The sequence below is a fragment of the Mustela nigripes genome, chromosome 3 (genome assembly GCF_022355385.1).
Source record: "Mustela nigripes isolate SB6536 chromosome 3, MUSNIG.SB6536, whole genome shotgun sequence".
Classification (NCBI taxonomy): domain Eukaryota; kingdom Metazoa; phylum Chordata; class Mammalia; order Carnivora; family Mustelidae; genus Mustela; species Mustela nigripes.
Window position 1 is genome coordinate 102646187 of NC_081559.1, and position 16566 is coordinate 102662752.

The 16566-nt window shown below is 35.9% G+C and overlaps 1 protein-coding gene across 4 annotated transcripts in view; it reads left to right on the forward strand.

Annotated features, from left to right (window-relative positions):
- PTPN4 (protein tyrosine phosphatase non-receptor type 4) overlaps positions 1-16566 on the forward strand; it is a 216864-nt gene that overhangs the window by 117489 nt on the left and 82809 nt on the right. For all 4 annotated transcript variants that reach the window (XM_059394458.1, XM_059394460.1, XM_059394459.1 and 1 more), the window contains one exon: positions 9086-9174. In XM_059394458.1, coding sequence (XP_059250441.1) covers positions 9086-9174 — 89 coding nt within the window. The remainder of the gene's footprint in view (positions 1-9085; positions 9175-16566) is intronic.

Here is a 16566-nt window from a genome sequence, read left to right on the forward strand (position 1 = left end):
GCTCAACTGACTGAGCCACCCAGCAGCCCCCAAAAACTTAATTATTAATAACCAACTGCTGACCCAAAGCCTTACTGATAACATAGTCGATTAACACACATTTTCAATGTTATATGTATGTATTATATACTATGTTCTTAAAATAAACTAGAAAAAAGAAAATGTTACTAAAAAAAATCATGAGGAAAAAATACATTTACAGGACTGTATTGATAAGTGTACTCTGTTTATAAGATGATGTGTCAGTACCTACATCAACTTAAAGATATGAAACACTGTAGACGTTAAATGTATTACTAACACTAGACATCAAAAATGAAAAGTTAATGTGAAAAAGAAATTCATAAGGTGTAATGATTCAGACATTAATAATGAAGAAGTAGCAGTATGGATGCTATATGGTAGTGTAGCCTATATACTAAAGAATGAATCCTTTTAAAATGTTTATGGCATACAGTATTACAGTTATAGTCCTAATACAATATGGGAAACATTGTTAATTTTAAAAAATCTCCTTACCTGTGATGACAGGCTGAAACGCAGTCTCTCTAATTATGAGAGAAAGAGGCATACTGCACAATAATGTAATTTTTTGAAAGCAAAGTTATAAAACATTGAGAAAGCTGAGGCTCCTGGGTGGCTCAGTTGGTTAAGCGACTGACACTTGATTTTTGGCCTAGGTCATGATCTCAGGGTCCTGGGATCAAGCCCCCCATTCAGCTCTGTGTTCAGCAAGGAGTCTGCTTATGATTCTCTCCCTTACCTCCATCTGCTCATCCCCCACACATGTGCTCTCTGTCTCTTTCTGATAATTCTTTTAAAAAAATTTAAGAAACCTAACACCTCATTAACTTTATACTAAATACTACTGAGTTTATTCTTATATAAGGATAGGCTATCCACTTCCATATGAGTCTTGAGCTTGATGTTCTACAGGCAGATACTTAGACATTGTCAATGATGATGACACAGAAATATTTAGTTCTTGCTGTGCAGTTAGATTTCTGCACAAAGATACCCACACAAGATATAACAGATAAGTTTACTAACTGAATGGCATGATGATTATTTACTATTCATTAATTGGAAGTTAATTGTCATAAGGTCTTTATCCTTGTCATCTTCATGCTGAGGAGGAAGATGAGGATTTGGTCTTACTGTCTCAGAGATAGCAGAGGTATAAGAAGTGGAGGAGGTGGAAGGGAGAGGCAGGAGAGGCAGGCACACTTGGTGTAACTTAATGAAAATGCATTGTAATTTCTGACTTATTCTTTTACTTTTTCATTTCTCTAAAGAAGTTGAGGGTACTAATTCTCCTTTCACTGTTTTCATTTTATTGCTCATATCATAGAAGGGCCCGTGTTGTAAAAGAACTCAAAAGCAATCTTAAATAATCAGAACTCTTCTACCAGATTGTCAAATATCAGTTCATTTGCTGCACTGTTTATTCTTCCTCATTATCTGGCACTGGTTTGGAAGCACTAAACCTCTACTCAAGTTATCTACTGGTAATCTTGTGATATGTTGTTTGTTAGCTCTTGAATTTCTTCAAAGGTCCATAGCATTAAACCTTTCACCATCCATCATTTTGCCATATCTGCAATCTCTCTCATGATTTTCTTTACTGGCTCTGTTGTAAATTCTACAAAGTCATGCACAGGTGGTATCTGGACAGTTTTCTCCAGGATTTTTTTTTAGTTCGGGCTTGATGGCTTTCACAACCTTTTTTATAACAATGGCACCCTCAATAGTGTGAGCTTTCCAAAGTTGTATGATATTCTACCAGGATTCTTTCCTGTAGCATGGACAATCCTTTCCATAGAGACCATGTGTAATGAGCCTTACAGGTCCTTATGACCCCCTGACCTAGAGGCTGAATTAGAGATGTTGTGTTTGAGGGCAAGTAGAATACTTTGATATCCTGGGTATTGTCCGATATCAAAAGAACTTCAAAAGGCAGTCCCTTACAGGCAAATTACTTTCTTTTTTTTTTTTTTTTTAAAGATTTTATTTATTTATCAGAGAAAGAGAGGGGGAGAGAGTGAGCACAGGCAGACAGAATGGCAGGCAGAGGCAGAGGGAGAAGCAGGCTCCCTGCTGAGCAAGGAGTCCGATGTGGGACTCGATCCCAGGACTCTGGGATCATGACCTGAGCCGAAGGCAGCTGCTTAACCAACTGAGCCACCCAGGCGTCCCGGCAAATTACTTTCTTAATTGAGGGACAAAGCATTGATGGAACCAATCTAGAAAATGAGTTCTCGTTGTCCAGGCCTTCTTGTACAGCCAAAAACTGGCAGATGGTATTCATCTTTTCCCTTCAAATGTGGAAGGTTAGCAGCTTTATAGATATAGGCAGTCCTAATCAAAAACCCAACTGGATGTGCACAAAACAGACTTAGTCTGTCTTTTTCTGCTTAAAATCTATAGGCTTGCTTCTCTTCCTTACTAATAAATGCCACAGCTGCGGACCTCAGTGTATGGTACATATCAAGCAGTTCAGCTTTTTCCTTGTAATGTCATGATTTTCTTTGCTTGGGAACACTTCCAGCATCACTAAGTAGCACTTTGTATGGGTCCCATGATGTTACTGGAGGTTTACAGTATTCCACTAAACACATTGAAAAATAAGCAACAACTACAAGAGATCACTTTTACTGCTATATGCAATTTTTTGAAGAGATGGAACTGCTCACGCAGAGATGATTAGTGTCACACAGTTTTAAGCAGGTACTGGCAACACTTGTGCTCACAATAGCAACAGGAGGCTATGGAATTATTACAGTAATACAGTGTGTACTGTAGTAAATAATGTACAGTTCTGATTACATACTGTATCTTTACATTTGTTTACATTTCTCTCAACTGTAATGGTGCCATGTAAATGTGCAGAAGTTTTGGTAAATTTTTCCAATAGATTCATGTGTGTTTTATGATAAATGATAAAGTAGACTAGTATCTACATATATTTTATGCAGTCATGACATACCTTTTAAAAAATTTTTTTTTGCGGGGCGCCTGGGTGGCTCAGTGGGTTAAGCCACTGCCGTCGGCTCAGGTCATGATCTCAGGATCCTGGGATCAAGTCCCACATCGGGCTCTCTGCTCGGTGGGGAGCCTGCTTCTCTCTCTCTCTCTCTCTCTGCCAGCCTCTCTACCTACCTGTGATCTCTCTCTGTCAAATAAATAAATAAAATCTTTAAAAAAAAATTTTTTTTTTGTATTTCTAGACTATGGTTTGTCTGCAGGTTTTTTGAAATTGTTGAAAATCTCCAAAAATTTTTCAAATATATTTATTGAAAAAAGTCTGCATATAAGTAGACCCACAGAGTTCAAACCTGTGTTGTTTGTGGGTTAAGTATACAGGGCACTTTTGTACACCTAAGAATACAATAATGGAAAAAGCAAACACCCTAAACTTTGCTACTTAGGTTCTAGTGAAGAAGAGTAAAAAAAAAAAAAAAAAAATCAAACAAGGCAATTTGTAGTGTAATATTAGATTGTAGCAAGTGATAAAAAGAAAAGCAAAGATATTTTAAAATAAGGTGGTCATTGTGCATTTTCCAGTCCAATGGAATGAATAGCATTTGTGTCTATTAAGGGCATAAGACTTGTTTTGTTTGATCTTGCCCATTTCTGGCATCACCTTGGGAATTGCCACTTCAAATCTAGATAGCTATAATTTAAGATTTTGAGTTACTAATTTTAAATTATATTAAAATGTATAATTTTATAGTATATAAATTATAATTATAATTTAATTATTATAATAAATTAATAATTTAAGAATTATATATCTGAACATTTGTTTCCTTTTAAAAAATTTTTTTTTCTTTTCTCTCTCTCTCTTTTTTTTTCTTAATTTCTTTTGCACCACACTCAGTGCTCCATGCAATACGTGCCTCCTTAATACCCACCACCAGGCTCACCCAACCCCCTACCCGCCTCCCCTCCAAAACCCTCAGTTTGCTTCTCAGAGTCCACAGTCTCTCATAGTTTGTCTCCCTCTCCAGTTTCCCCCAGTTCACTTCTTTCCATCTCCCACTGTCCTCCATGTTATTCCTTATGCTCCACAAGTAAGTGAAGCATATGATAATTGACTCTTTCTGCTTGACTTATTTCACTCAGCATAATCTCCAGTTCCATCCATATTGATACAAAAGTTGGGTATTCATCCTTTCCGATGGAGGCATAATAATCCATAGTATTTATGGACCACATTTTCTTTATCCATTCGTCTGTTGAAGGGCATCTTGATTCTTTCCACAGTTTGGTGACTGTGGCCATTGCTGCTATGAACATTGGGGTACAGATGGCCCTTTTCACTACATCTATATCTTTGGGGTAAATACCTGGTAGTACAATTGCAGGGTCATAGGGTAGCTCTATTTTTAATTTCTTAAGGAATCTCCAAACTGTTTTCCAAACTGGCTGCACCAGCCTGCATTCCCACCAACAGTGTAAGATTGAGATCATTCCTTGCATATTCTCAGATCACAATGCTTTGAAACTGGAACTCAACCACAATAAGAAGTATGGAAGGAATTCAAACACTTGGAAGCTAAAGACCACCCTGCTTAAGAATGTTTGGATCAACCAGGAAATCAAGAACTTAAAATGATTCATGGAAACCAATGAAAATGAAGACACATCAGTACAAAACCTATGGGATATGGCAAATGAGGTCCTAAGGGGGAAATACATAGCCATCCAAGCCTCCCTCAAAGAAAATTGAAAAATCCAGAATACACCAGTTCTCTTTACACCTTTAAGAACTGGATAATCAACAACAAATTAAGCCAACCCCACACAAGAAGGGAAATAATCAAGATTAGAGCAGAGATCAATGAGATAGAAAATAGAGATATAGTAGAACACATTGATGAAACTAGAAGCTGGTTTTTTGAAAGAATCAATAAGATTGATAAACCACTGGCCAAACTAATCCAAAAGAAAAGAGAAAGGACCCAAATTAATAAAATTTTGAATGAAAAGGGAGAGATCATGACTAACACCAAGGAAATAGAAACAGTCATCAGAAATTATTATCAACAGTTATAGGCCAATAAGTTAAGCAACCTAGATGAAATGGATGCATTCCTGGAAACCTGGAAACTTCCAAAACTGAATCAGGAAGAAATTGACAACCTAAATAGACCAATATCTAGTAACTACATTGAAGAAGTGATCATAAACCTCCCAAAACACAAGAGCCCAGGACCTGATGGATTCCCTGGTGAATACTATCAAACGTTCAAAGAAGAAATAATACTTATTCTCCTGAAGCTGTTTCAAAAAATAGAAACAGAAAGAAAACTTCCAGACTCTTTATGAAGCCATCATTACTCTGATCCCCAAACCAGGCAAAGACCCTACCACAAAGAATTTCAGACCAATATCCCTGATGAATATGGATGCCAAGATTCTCAACAAGATCCTAGCTAATAAGATCCAACAGTACATTAAAAAGATTATCTACCATGACCAGGTGGGATTTATCCATGGGATGCAGGGATGGTTTAGCATTCACAAATCAATCAATGTGATAGAACAAATCAGTAGGAGAAGAGAGAAGAGCCCCATGGTCCTCTAAATTGATGCAGAAAAAACATTTGACAAGTTACCGCATCCGTTTGGTCGCCTGGGTGGCTCAATGGGTTAAGCCTCTGCCTTTGGCTCAGGTCATGATCTCAGGGTCCTGGGATCAAGACCCGCATCGGGCTCTCTGCTCAGCGGGGAGTCAGCTTCCCCCTTTCTCTCTGCTTACTTGTGATCCCTCTTTCTCTCTGTCAAATAAATAAAATCTTAAAAAAAAAAAAAAAGATACCGCATCCATTCCTGATTAAAACCTTTCAAAGTATAGGGGTAGAGGGAACATTCCTCAACTTCATAAAATCAGTCTATGAAAAACCCACAGTGAATATCATCCTCAATGGGAAAACCTGACAGCCTTCCCTTTGAGATCAGGAACACAAGGATGTCTGTTCTCGCCACTGTTGTTCAACATAGTACTAGAAGTGCTAGCAACAGCAATCAGACAACAAAAAGAAGTAAAAGATATTCAAATTGGCAAAGAAGAAGTTAAATTCTCTCTTTTCGCAGATGACATGATACTTTATATGGAAAACCCAAAAGACTCCACCCCCAAACTACTAGAACTCATACAGCAATATAGTAATGTGGCAGGATACAAAATCAATGTACATGGTTATACACTAACCATGAAAATATAGAAAAAGAAATGAGAGAATCATTTCCATTTGCTATAGCACCAAAACCATAAGATACCTGGGAATAAACCTAACCAGAAAGGTAGAGGATCTGTACTCGAACTACTGAACACTCATGAAAGAAATTGAAGAAGACACAAAAAGATGGAAGAGCGATCCATGCTTATGGATTAAAAGAATAAAAATTGTTAAAATGTCTATACTGCCTAGAGCAATCTATACTTTCAGTGCCATCCTGATCAAAATTCCACTGGTATTTTTCAAAGAGCTGGAACATTTGAATGGAACCAGAGGAGACCCCAAATTGCTAAGGAAATGTTGAAAAAGAAAAACAAAACTGGGGACATCACATTGCCTGATTTCAAGCTTTACTGCAAAGCTGTGATCACCAAAACAGCATGGTACTGGCACAAAAACAGACACATAGACTAGTGTAACAGATTGTAGAGCCCACATGTGGACCCTTAACTATATGGTCAAATAATCATTGACAGAGCAGGAAAAAATATACAGTGGGGAAAAGTCTCTTCGATAAATGGTGCTGGGAAAATTGGACAGCTATGTATAGAAGAATGAAACTCAACCATTCTCTTATACCATACACAAAGATAAACTCAAAATGGATAAAGGACCTCAATGTGAGGCAGGAATCCATCAGAATCCTAGAGGAGAGCATAGGCAGTAACCTTTTTGACATTGGCCACAGCAACTTCTTTCCAGACATGTCCCCAAAGGCAAAGGAAACAAAAGCGAAAATGAGCTTTTGGGACTTCATCAAAATCAATACTTTCTGCACAGTATACCTGGGAATAAGTTCAGAGTTTGGTAAAGTGTAAAGTAAAGGAAACAGTCAACAAAACGAAGAGGCCACCCACGGAATGGGAGAAGATATTTGCAAATGACAATACAGACAAAGGGCTGATATCCAGGATCTATAAAGAACTCCTCAAAGTCAACACACATAAAACAGATAATCATGTCAAAAAATCGGCAGAGGACATGAACAAACACTTCTCCAAAGAAGACCTACAAATGGCTAACAGACATATGAAAAAGTGTTCATCATCACTAGCCATCAGGGAGGTTCAAATCAAAACTACATTGAGATACCACCTTACACCAGTTAGAATGGCCAAAATGAACAGGGCAGTAAACAACAAAGGTTGGAGAGGATGTGAAGAAAGGGGAACCCTCTAACATTTTTCTGCCAGCATAGCACCTAGATTGGTTTATCTGTTTCTTGAGTTTTGCATGTCTCTTTAATGGTATTGGCTCTTCTCAACTGCTTAGTGATCCTTGGTTGCGTACTTCCTTTTGTATTTGTGATTCCTAGTTCACTTGCTTGGGATATTGTCTAGGTTGTCTTTGCTATGGCCTGCCTTAGGTGATTGTGGAAGAGGGGAGGAATTTTTGCCAGAATGAACATGTCTATAGTTTGCCTATCTCACTTTGGAGTTCTTTATTAATTTTGAGGATCGCTCTCATTTCAGTTTCTACATTCACCATTCACTGTTCTAGGCTGCACCTACTTTTGTGTTCCATAGCTCAATCCAGACAGGGCAGGATTATAGGGTTGGTAGTAGCTAGTTACCTTAGCTGCTCTCTGCCTGATCATCCTAACAGTAATTTGAGGGCTCCCTTTATTTTGTTTATTCATTGTCTGTGAAATTTTATCTGTTGACTATATTTTCTGCCTCGAAATAGAACTTTCTCTTCTGTGTATACTTTAGGCTGTGGTCTTCTTTAATTTTTCTTTCCTTAAATCTGATTTTATCCTCTTACATCTTTACAAATTCCTCAAAATGTCTGGTCCATTGATTATATACCGTCAAGTGTTATAGGTTGTTGTCATGTATCTTCTCCCATGTCTTATGAGATTGGGAGCAGAAGAAGCAATAGGAGCATATATTAAGCCTGCCATTTTGGTTCAAACTTCTAATTGGTGTTCCTTAAAGAATTATTTAAGTAGAAATTATTGAAACTACATTTTAGAGGATTTTTTTCCTGAGGGACACAATTATAAAAATGTTAATTATAATGTCATCAAGTAGTTCTCTCTTCTAAGCATATGAATAGATAAGGGGTAAAAGCATTATTGCTGTATTAGCTTACTTGTAGAATCTTTTAGCCATTAGCAAAACTATTTCAAAGTTGATTAGCATCTGAGAAGAGAATTTAATTCTACTCATTTTTTTAGTAGTGCAGGTTAGCTATTAAAGTTGAATCAGTTATCATGAAAACTCTCTTTCCTCAAAGCATAGTTCAAATTTTCTTTTCTGGAATTTGTTTCAAACTCTCCAATAGTAGTTCCCTACTGTATATACTGCCGTGATGTTTTTGTTGTATTATATTAGTTATATGATTTATCATTATATTAGGAATCTTGTTTTATTAAAGATACACTCTACCAAACTCTGAACTTCTCCATGTTTTTTTCACTTTTGCAGTCCTAGCACTATATTTACATAGTAAATGTCAGAATAGTTTTGGAAATGGAAAAATGTGTATTAGCTCTTCATTCTACAAGATGAAAAGGCTTTCAATTCCTTATCTCAAAACTCAGTTTCAGTTTAAAGATATGGAAAATCGCAAGATCATTTTTACTTTGGATTAATAAATTTTAATAATGGAACATTTAAGTTTGATGTGAAATAGGTTCTTTGTTTTTATGAGGTAACAATTACCATATGGGTTTATAAATATTATGCAATTATGTGCTGACTTTGAAAATGTTATATTGTGTTAGAAAAACTTATCCTATTTAAAAAAAATATATGTATATATACACACATATATATATCTATATCTTTAACAAGAAAAGCCCAGTATTTTAGATTTGTCATTTTCTTTTTTTGAAGGATCAAAGTAACAATGAAATTATGATTGGAGTGATGTCAGGAGGAATTCTGATTTATAAGAACAGGGTACGAATGAATATCTTTCCATGGTAAGAACTTCCATCAATACTTATGCTTTTACCATTTTATTACCAAGTATAATAATCCATATTAAAGAATGTGATTGTTGGGGTGCCTGGCTGGCTCAATCAGAGGAGTGTGGCGCTCTTGATCTTGGTCAAAGTCTTGAGTTCAAGCCCCACGTGGGGTATAGAGATTACTTAAATAAAACTTAAAAAATGGAGAAGAAAGAAAGTGGTTGTTAAACTATATTAACGTTGTCATGCAACTTACCCCACCTCAGATGTACTAGAGAATACCAAAATAATTTAATTATTTATTTTAAAGTATGCATAATCCAGACAGTGCAGTATTCGTAGAGAATACTATTTCATGAATTTTTCTCTTAGAGAATCTCTGAATTTGTACTATAGTATAATAGCTAATACTATCATGTTTACTCTGTGTCTTACACCATGTTGATTGCTTTAAATCAGTATTCCATCTAAGTACTTTCAGTGGGGTGCTAGTTTATTAGTTGGAACATGGGCATTGTTGCTGCATCTATGATCCACAGTCACAGTGTTTTAAATTGGGGCTAGGAAAATATGGTGGCTCCTGGGGTTTAAAACCCATCTCTCTTCAGTTTTACTGCTGTACTATCCTTAGCATGTTGTCCTCATTGTCCAGGATGATTCATCTACTGTTACTTTTGTATCCCAGAGTGAGGAAAAAGGAGAAGTAGCATCTGCCACTTTCCTTTAGGGGATAAATAAAAATCATAAAAATCACATCAGTTGTATGTCTTATATGAGTAGCTCTGGTTTTTTAAAATAAATGTAATGATTTTCTTTAGCAGGACAAATACAAAAGAAGTACATTATTATTAATGTGTTTCTCTAAGATACTTCCTTTTAAAAGATTTGGCCCTGATTTTTCACTATCAGATTTTTATCTAATAGATTTTTGTAATTAGTCACTTTCATAATACTTTATTAGAAATATGATAAATGACAGAAGCAATTATTGTAGAAAATAGTCACAGCTTTGTTTAAAAAATATAGATTTCCTAGGTAGGTCACAAAAACATATGAACCATAAAATACAAAAAATGAAATGGCCATCAGACAGTTAAATACTTTTGCTCTTCAAAAGGTACTTTAAAGACGATGAAAAAACAAGATAGTCACATAAAATACGTATTTGATAAAGGACCTATTAATAATATATAAAGAGCTTTCATAGCTCAGTAATAAGAAGATAGTCTGATTAAAAAGGATAGGCAAAATATTTGAATACACATTTCCACCAAAGGACATATACAAATGGCAAATGAGCACATGAAAATATGTTCAGTCATCAGTGAAATGCAGATTAAACCACAGTGAACTACTGCTCACCCACAGAATAGCTCCAGTTAAAAAAAAAAATTGACAATACCATATGCTGGCAAGAAACAGAGCACCTGAAATCTCCTACATTCCTGGTAGGAGTGCAAACTAGAGTACCAGCTTTGACTAGCAGTTTCTTTTATTTTTTTATTTTTTTAAAGATTTTATTTATTTATTTGACAGACAGAGATCACAAGTAGGCAGAGAGGCAGGCAGAGAGAGAGAGAGAGAGGGAAGCAGGCTTCCTGCGGAGCAGAGAGCCCGATGCGGGGCTCGATCCCAGGACCCTGAGATCATGACCCAAGCCGAAGGCAGCTGCCCAAACCACTGAGCCACCCAGGCGCCCCTAGCAGTTTCTTTTAAAGTTAAACCTAGATTTACCATGTAATCTAGCTTTTCTATACCTGGATGCTTACCCAGGTGAAATGAAAACCTAAATGGAAGAAATTTTTACAGTGATGTTCATAGCTACATTATTTATAGCAACACAAAACAAACCTACAAATACTAGTTGGTGAAAGGATAAGCAAACTATGGTGTATTTCCACAGTGGAATACTGTTAAGCAATAAAAAGAAAGAACTGTTAATACATCAAACTATACGGATGACCTTGCTCTCAAAACTATGCTAAGTGTAAGAAGCCAGACACAAAAGACCACATACTCTGTTTCTATATCTATGAAATTCTGGAAAACCCAAATTACAGAGATAGTAGGCCAGTGGTTGCTAGGAACTGAAAATGGGAGGAGATAATTGACTGCAGAGGGACACCAGGGGAACATTTTGAGGTGATCAAATAATATATGATGATTTTGGTGCTTGGTAGTTACATAACAATACATTTGTCAAAACTCTTTGAATTGTTCATTAAAATTGGTATATTTCATTATATATTACGTAAATAACACCTCTGTAAAGCCCATAAAAGAAAACTAAGTATCACTTAATGTTTCATCTCACATCTTTTAAATGCTTAACTATGTAATTCAAACCCTGGTGTGTTCAGAGGATATAAAACAATTCAAGGCATAGCCCCTGCCTATTATTGGATATGTAAGAATTAATTATAAAATTAATAACGATAAGGAGCCCCTGGTGGCTCAGTCCATTAAGCCTCAGCCTTTGGCTTAACTCATGATCCCAGGGTCCTGGGATCAAGCCCTCCATCAGGCTCCCTGCTCACTGGGGAGACTGCTTCTCCCTCTCCCTCTTCCTGCTGCTCTGCCTGATTGTGTGCACTCTCTCTCTCTCTCTCTCTCTATCTGGAAAATAATGAAATGAAATCTTTTAAAAAATTAATAATGATGGGAAAAAATGTAATTAAAATCTTCAGAGAAGATAATTATCATCAGTTTTTACAACAGTAAAATGATAAATGCACATCTTTGACTTTAATATATATCTGATTTTGCTAAAGACAATTTTAAAAAATAAGTTACATTATATTTTACATTTTATATAAATGTCAGAATCTGAAAAAAATTCTTTTCAGGTCATGTGGATTTAAATGACAGTGATGATCTGAAATTTTCTTTATTTTTTGTGTATATATATATATACATACGTGAATATATATATATATACATGTATATATATATATATATATATATATATATTCCTTTTTTATTGTTACAAGGATTCAATCTCTCTAGGGGGGGTAGCTTTTTAATGGCTCTGTGATATTTGAGATTGTTTTTAAAGGGTGAATGAAAATTTCCCCAGTGAAAAAGAAAGTGTGGAAGAGGTATGTGGATTTAGGGAATTAAAGTAGAGGTAACAAGCATTTGCAGAGACCCAATGGTTAGAAAGGGTATGGCAAATTGAGGAAATGATGAGCTATTTGGCTTCTCCTTTAGTTGTCTTTACTGAAGATAGAAGCAAAGGAATCAATTTAAGAAGATGTTGTGTAGAAGAGAAATTAGATTCAGATTGTGAAGGATCCCACATATTCTGTAAGGATTTGGCATATTACTTTCTTGGTAAATATGCTTAGAACTAGTTTAATGTTGAGAAATGAAACTCACACTTCTATGTCTTTATCATACAAGTTAGGTTTTTTTAAAAAAGGATGTCAACGTTTAAGATACTGATTGGAAAGTATATTTTGTTAATTTTAAATTATATTTCCAAGAGTTAAACTGAATAGATGAGATTTAAAGTTGGTAAAGCCACTATATTTGCATCATCATGGAACATAAGGGTTTCTTCTGATCCTGACTACTCATGGCAGAACATACTACCACACTGCTAGGAATACTTAAAGGGTAATTGAATAATTCCCAGAGACTGAGCAAAGACTGGCTTGAGAGAAGAAAACTCCTAAAGGCCCAGCGTTACAAAGGTCCCCACACTTTCATTAGTTTCACTACCACCTGGCACCTCACTGGGTTCCCAAATTGAATACTGTTGAAAAAGCCACTAGTTTTCTGGAGGGGAAGGTGGGGTGAGCAGGGAATTAACCATTTTGAAATATGCTCAGAGCTTTCTCTTCTCCTTAGCAAAGGTCTGCCCTCAAGGAAATCTGTTTTACCCGTACTTAACCAGCATGGGTTTTACCAGAGAATAACCAAAGTGGGTTATTTCCAGCCTACGTTATACCTTTTTTGTCACCCAAGGAGAGGGTGAGCTGAAAAGCACTGAAGGTTATAACCAAGTAGCACAGACCACTAAACCACTGAGTCCTAATCATAAGTTGAAGAACAGTTTTTCCCCAACCACCCCTCACCTTATTGCCACATTAGCGTGGCTCCTGTATATAACAGGAGAATTCAACTTAAATAACTACAAGGCTCAGATTATTAAAGAAAGTCTCTAGAAAAACCTGAAGACAACAGGGGAGACAAAAACATGGAAACTAAAGGAAATAGTATCCTCAAACACCTACAGCACAAACTGTTCCTTTGAAGATACCATAATTTAATTGGTTTAGTTTCTAAAGGATTCATGTCCTGGGGCATTGTGGAAAACAGTAGAGCAATGTATTGGTAATTGGGGGTGTTTTACAGCTGGATATGTTTATTGAAAGAATGGGATGATTGGTACCACTGTCCTCTCAGGACTGCTGTCGTCATGCCTAAAGTTGTGCATTCCTGAAGAGCAGCAGCAGAAGTTTAACACTGGGGTCTGGGGGTGTAGATGGATTTCATGAAAAAATAATGCAGCTAGCAATAACAAGCTAGGGGCATGGTTGCAAATATCTTTTTGAATTAGTGTTTCTGTTTTCTTTGGGTAAATATCCAGTAATGGAATTATTGCATCATATGGTATCTCTATTTTTTAATTCTCTGAGGAACCTACATACTGTTTTCCACAAACTGGCAGCACTAATTTGCATCCCCACCAACAGTGCACAGGTTTCCCTTTTTTCCATATTCTCACCAATATTTAATTCTTGTATTTCTGGTTTTAGGCTTTTGACAGGTATAAAGGGATGTTGTGGTTTTGATTTGCATTTCCATGAGGATTATTGATGTTGAATATCTCCCTGAGGATATTGATGGCCATTTGTATGTCTTTGGAAAAATGTCTATTCAGGTCCTCTGTCCATTTTTTAATAGATTTCTTTCTTTGTTATTGAGTTGTATGAGTTCTTTATAAATTTTGATCATTAACCCATTATGTAGTACATGGTTTGCAAATACCTTCTCCCATTCTATAAGTTACCTTCTCCCAATTCTGTAAGTTACCTTTTCACTTAGCAGTGAAATTTTGTTTGCAGTGCACAAGGTTTTATATTTTTTCTTTTGTTATTTGTGCTTTTGGTGTCAGGTCCAAAAAAATCACTGCCTAGACCAATGTTGAACTTCTTCCCTATTTTCTTCTAGGAGTTTTATGGAATCAGGTCTTGTGCTTAAGTCTTTGATCTATTTCAAGTTAATTTTTTTAATGGTGTATGATAGGGGTCCAGTTTTATTTTTCTGCATGTGGCTGTCTAGTTTTCCCAACACCATTTGTTAAAGAGACTATCCTTTCTTCATCAGGTGTTCTTGGCTCCCTATAAATATTAGTTGACCATGTATGTTGGAGATTAATTCTAGGTTTACTCTCTCCATTGGTCTGTGTGTTTATTATGGTAGTACTATACTGTTCTAATTACTGTAGCATTATAGTATAGTTTGAAATTAGTGCTATGTGTCTCCAGTTTTCTTCTTCTTTCTTATTATTGCTTTGGCTGTACATGGTCTTTTGTGATTCCATACAAGTTTTAGGATTGATTTTTCTGTTTCTGTGGAAAATACCATTGGAATTTTGATAGTGATTGTCTTGACTCTATAGATACCTTTGGATAGCATGGACATTTTAACAACTTAAGCTCTCAGTCTATTAACATGGAATGGAACATCTTACCATTTGTTTGGTTCTTTGATTTCTTACAACAAAGTCTTGTGGTTTTCTTGAGTTGATCATTATTACCTTGGTTTAATTCATTTGTAGGTATTTCTTTGTTTTTGATGCTGTTGTGAATGAGATAGTTCTTTCTTTTTTATAGATTTTCATTGGTATTATATAGAAACACAAATGATTCTTATGTTTTGATTTTATATCCGCAACTTCACTGAATTCATTGATTAGATTCAACTGTTAGTTGAGTCTTTGTGATTTTTTTTTTAAGATTTTATTTATTTATTTTACAGAGAGAAATCACAAGTAGATGGAGAGGCAGGCAGAGAGAGAGAGAGAGAAAGAGGGAAGCAGGCTCCCTGCTGAGCAGAGAGCCCGATGCGGGGCTTGATCCCAGGACCCTGAGATCATGACCTGAGCCGAAGGCAGTGGCTTAACCCACTGAGCCACCCAGGCGCCCCTAGTCTCTGTGATTTTTTAACACATACATCATTGTATCATTTACGAATAACAATTTTACTTCTTCCTTTCCTATTTAGATGCCTTTTATTTCTTTGTCTTGCCTAATTACTGTAGTGAGGACTTCTGGTACTATGTTGAATAGGAACAGTATTGAGTTCTTTTCCTGATTTGGCAGGGAGAATATTTGGATTTTCTCTGTTGAGTATAATGTTAGTTATGGGTTTGTTGTATATGTCGTTTAGTATGTTGACCATACAGCCTGTTGAGGTTTTTTAACATGAAAAGGTATACTTTGTCAATTACTTTTTCTTCATCTATTGAGAAGACCATATGATTTTTATCTTTCATTTTGTTAAGGTAACATGTCACATTTATTGATTTGCATGTGTTGAATTACCCTTGCATCCCAGGGACTAATTTTACTTGGTCATGGTGTATAATTTTTTTAATGAGTTCTGGAATTTGGTTTGGCAGAATTTTGTTGAGAATTTTTGCATCTGTGTTCAATCAGGGGTATTGGTATGTTTGTTGTAGTGTGTCCTTATCTGGCTTAGGTTTCAGGTTGTTGCTGGCCTTGTAGAATGAGTTTGGGAATCTACCTTTTTATTTGTTTGGAAGAGTTTGTGAAGGCTTCGCATTAATTCTTCTTTAAATATTTGGTACAATTTCCTAGTGAAGAAATCTGGCCCTGGAGTTTTCTGTGTTGGGAGGTTTTTGATTACTAATTCAATCTTCTTTCTTTTTTTTTTTTTTTTTTGAAAGATTTTATTTATTTATTTGACAGATCACAAGTAGGCAGAGAGGCAGGTAGAGAGAGAGAGGGGAAGCAGGCTCCCTGCTGAGCAGAGAGCCCGACTTGGGGCTCGATCCCAGGACCCTGGGATCATGACCTGAGCCGAAGGCAGAGGCTTTAACCCATTGAGCCACCCAGGTACCCCTCAAACTTCTTTCTTAATATTGATCTATTCAGACTTGACTTCTTGACTCAGTCTTGGTAGGTTAAATGATTCTAGGAAATTATCCATTTCTTCTAGGTTATCTAATTTATTCACAGTAGTCTCATTATTCTATTATTTCTGTAGTATCAGTTGTAATTTTTCCTCTTGGATTTCTGATTTTATTTTTTTGAGTCTTTTTTTTTTTCTTAGTCTTGTTAAAGGTTTGTCAATATTGTATATCTTATTTAAAAAAAAAAAACAAAGAAACAACTCTTAGTTTTGATCTTTCTATTGTTTTTTCCGATCTCC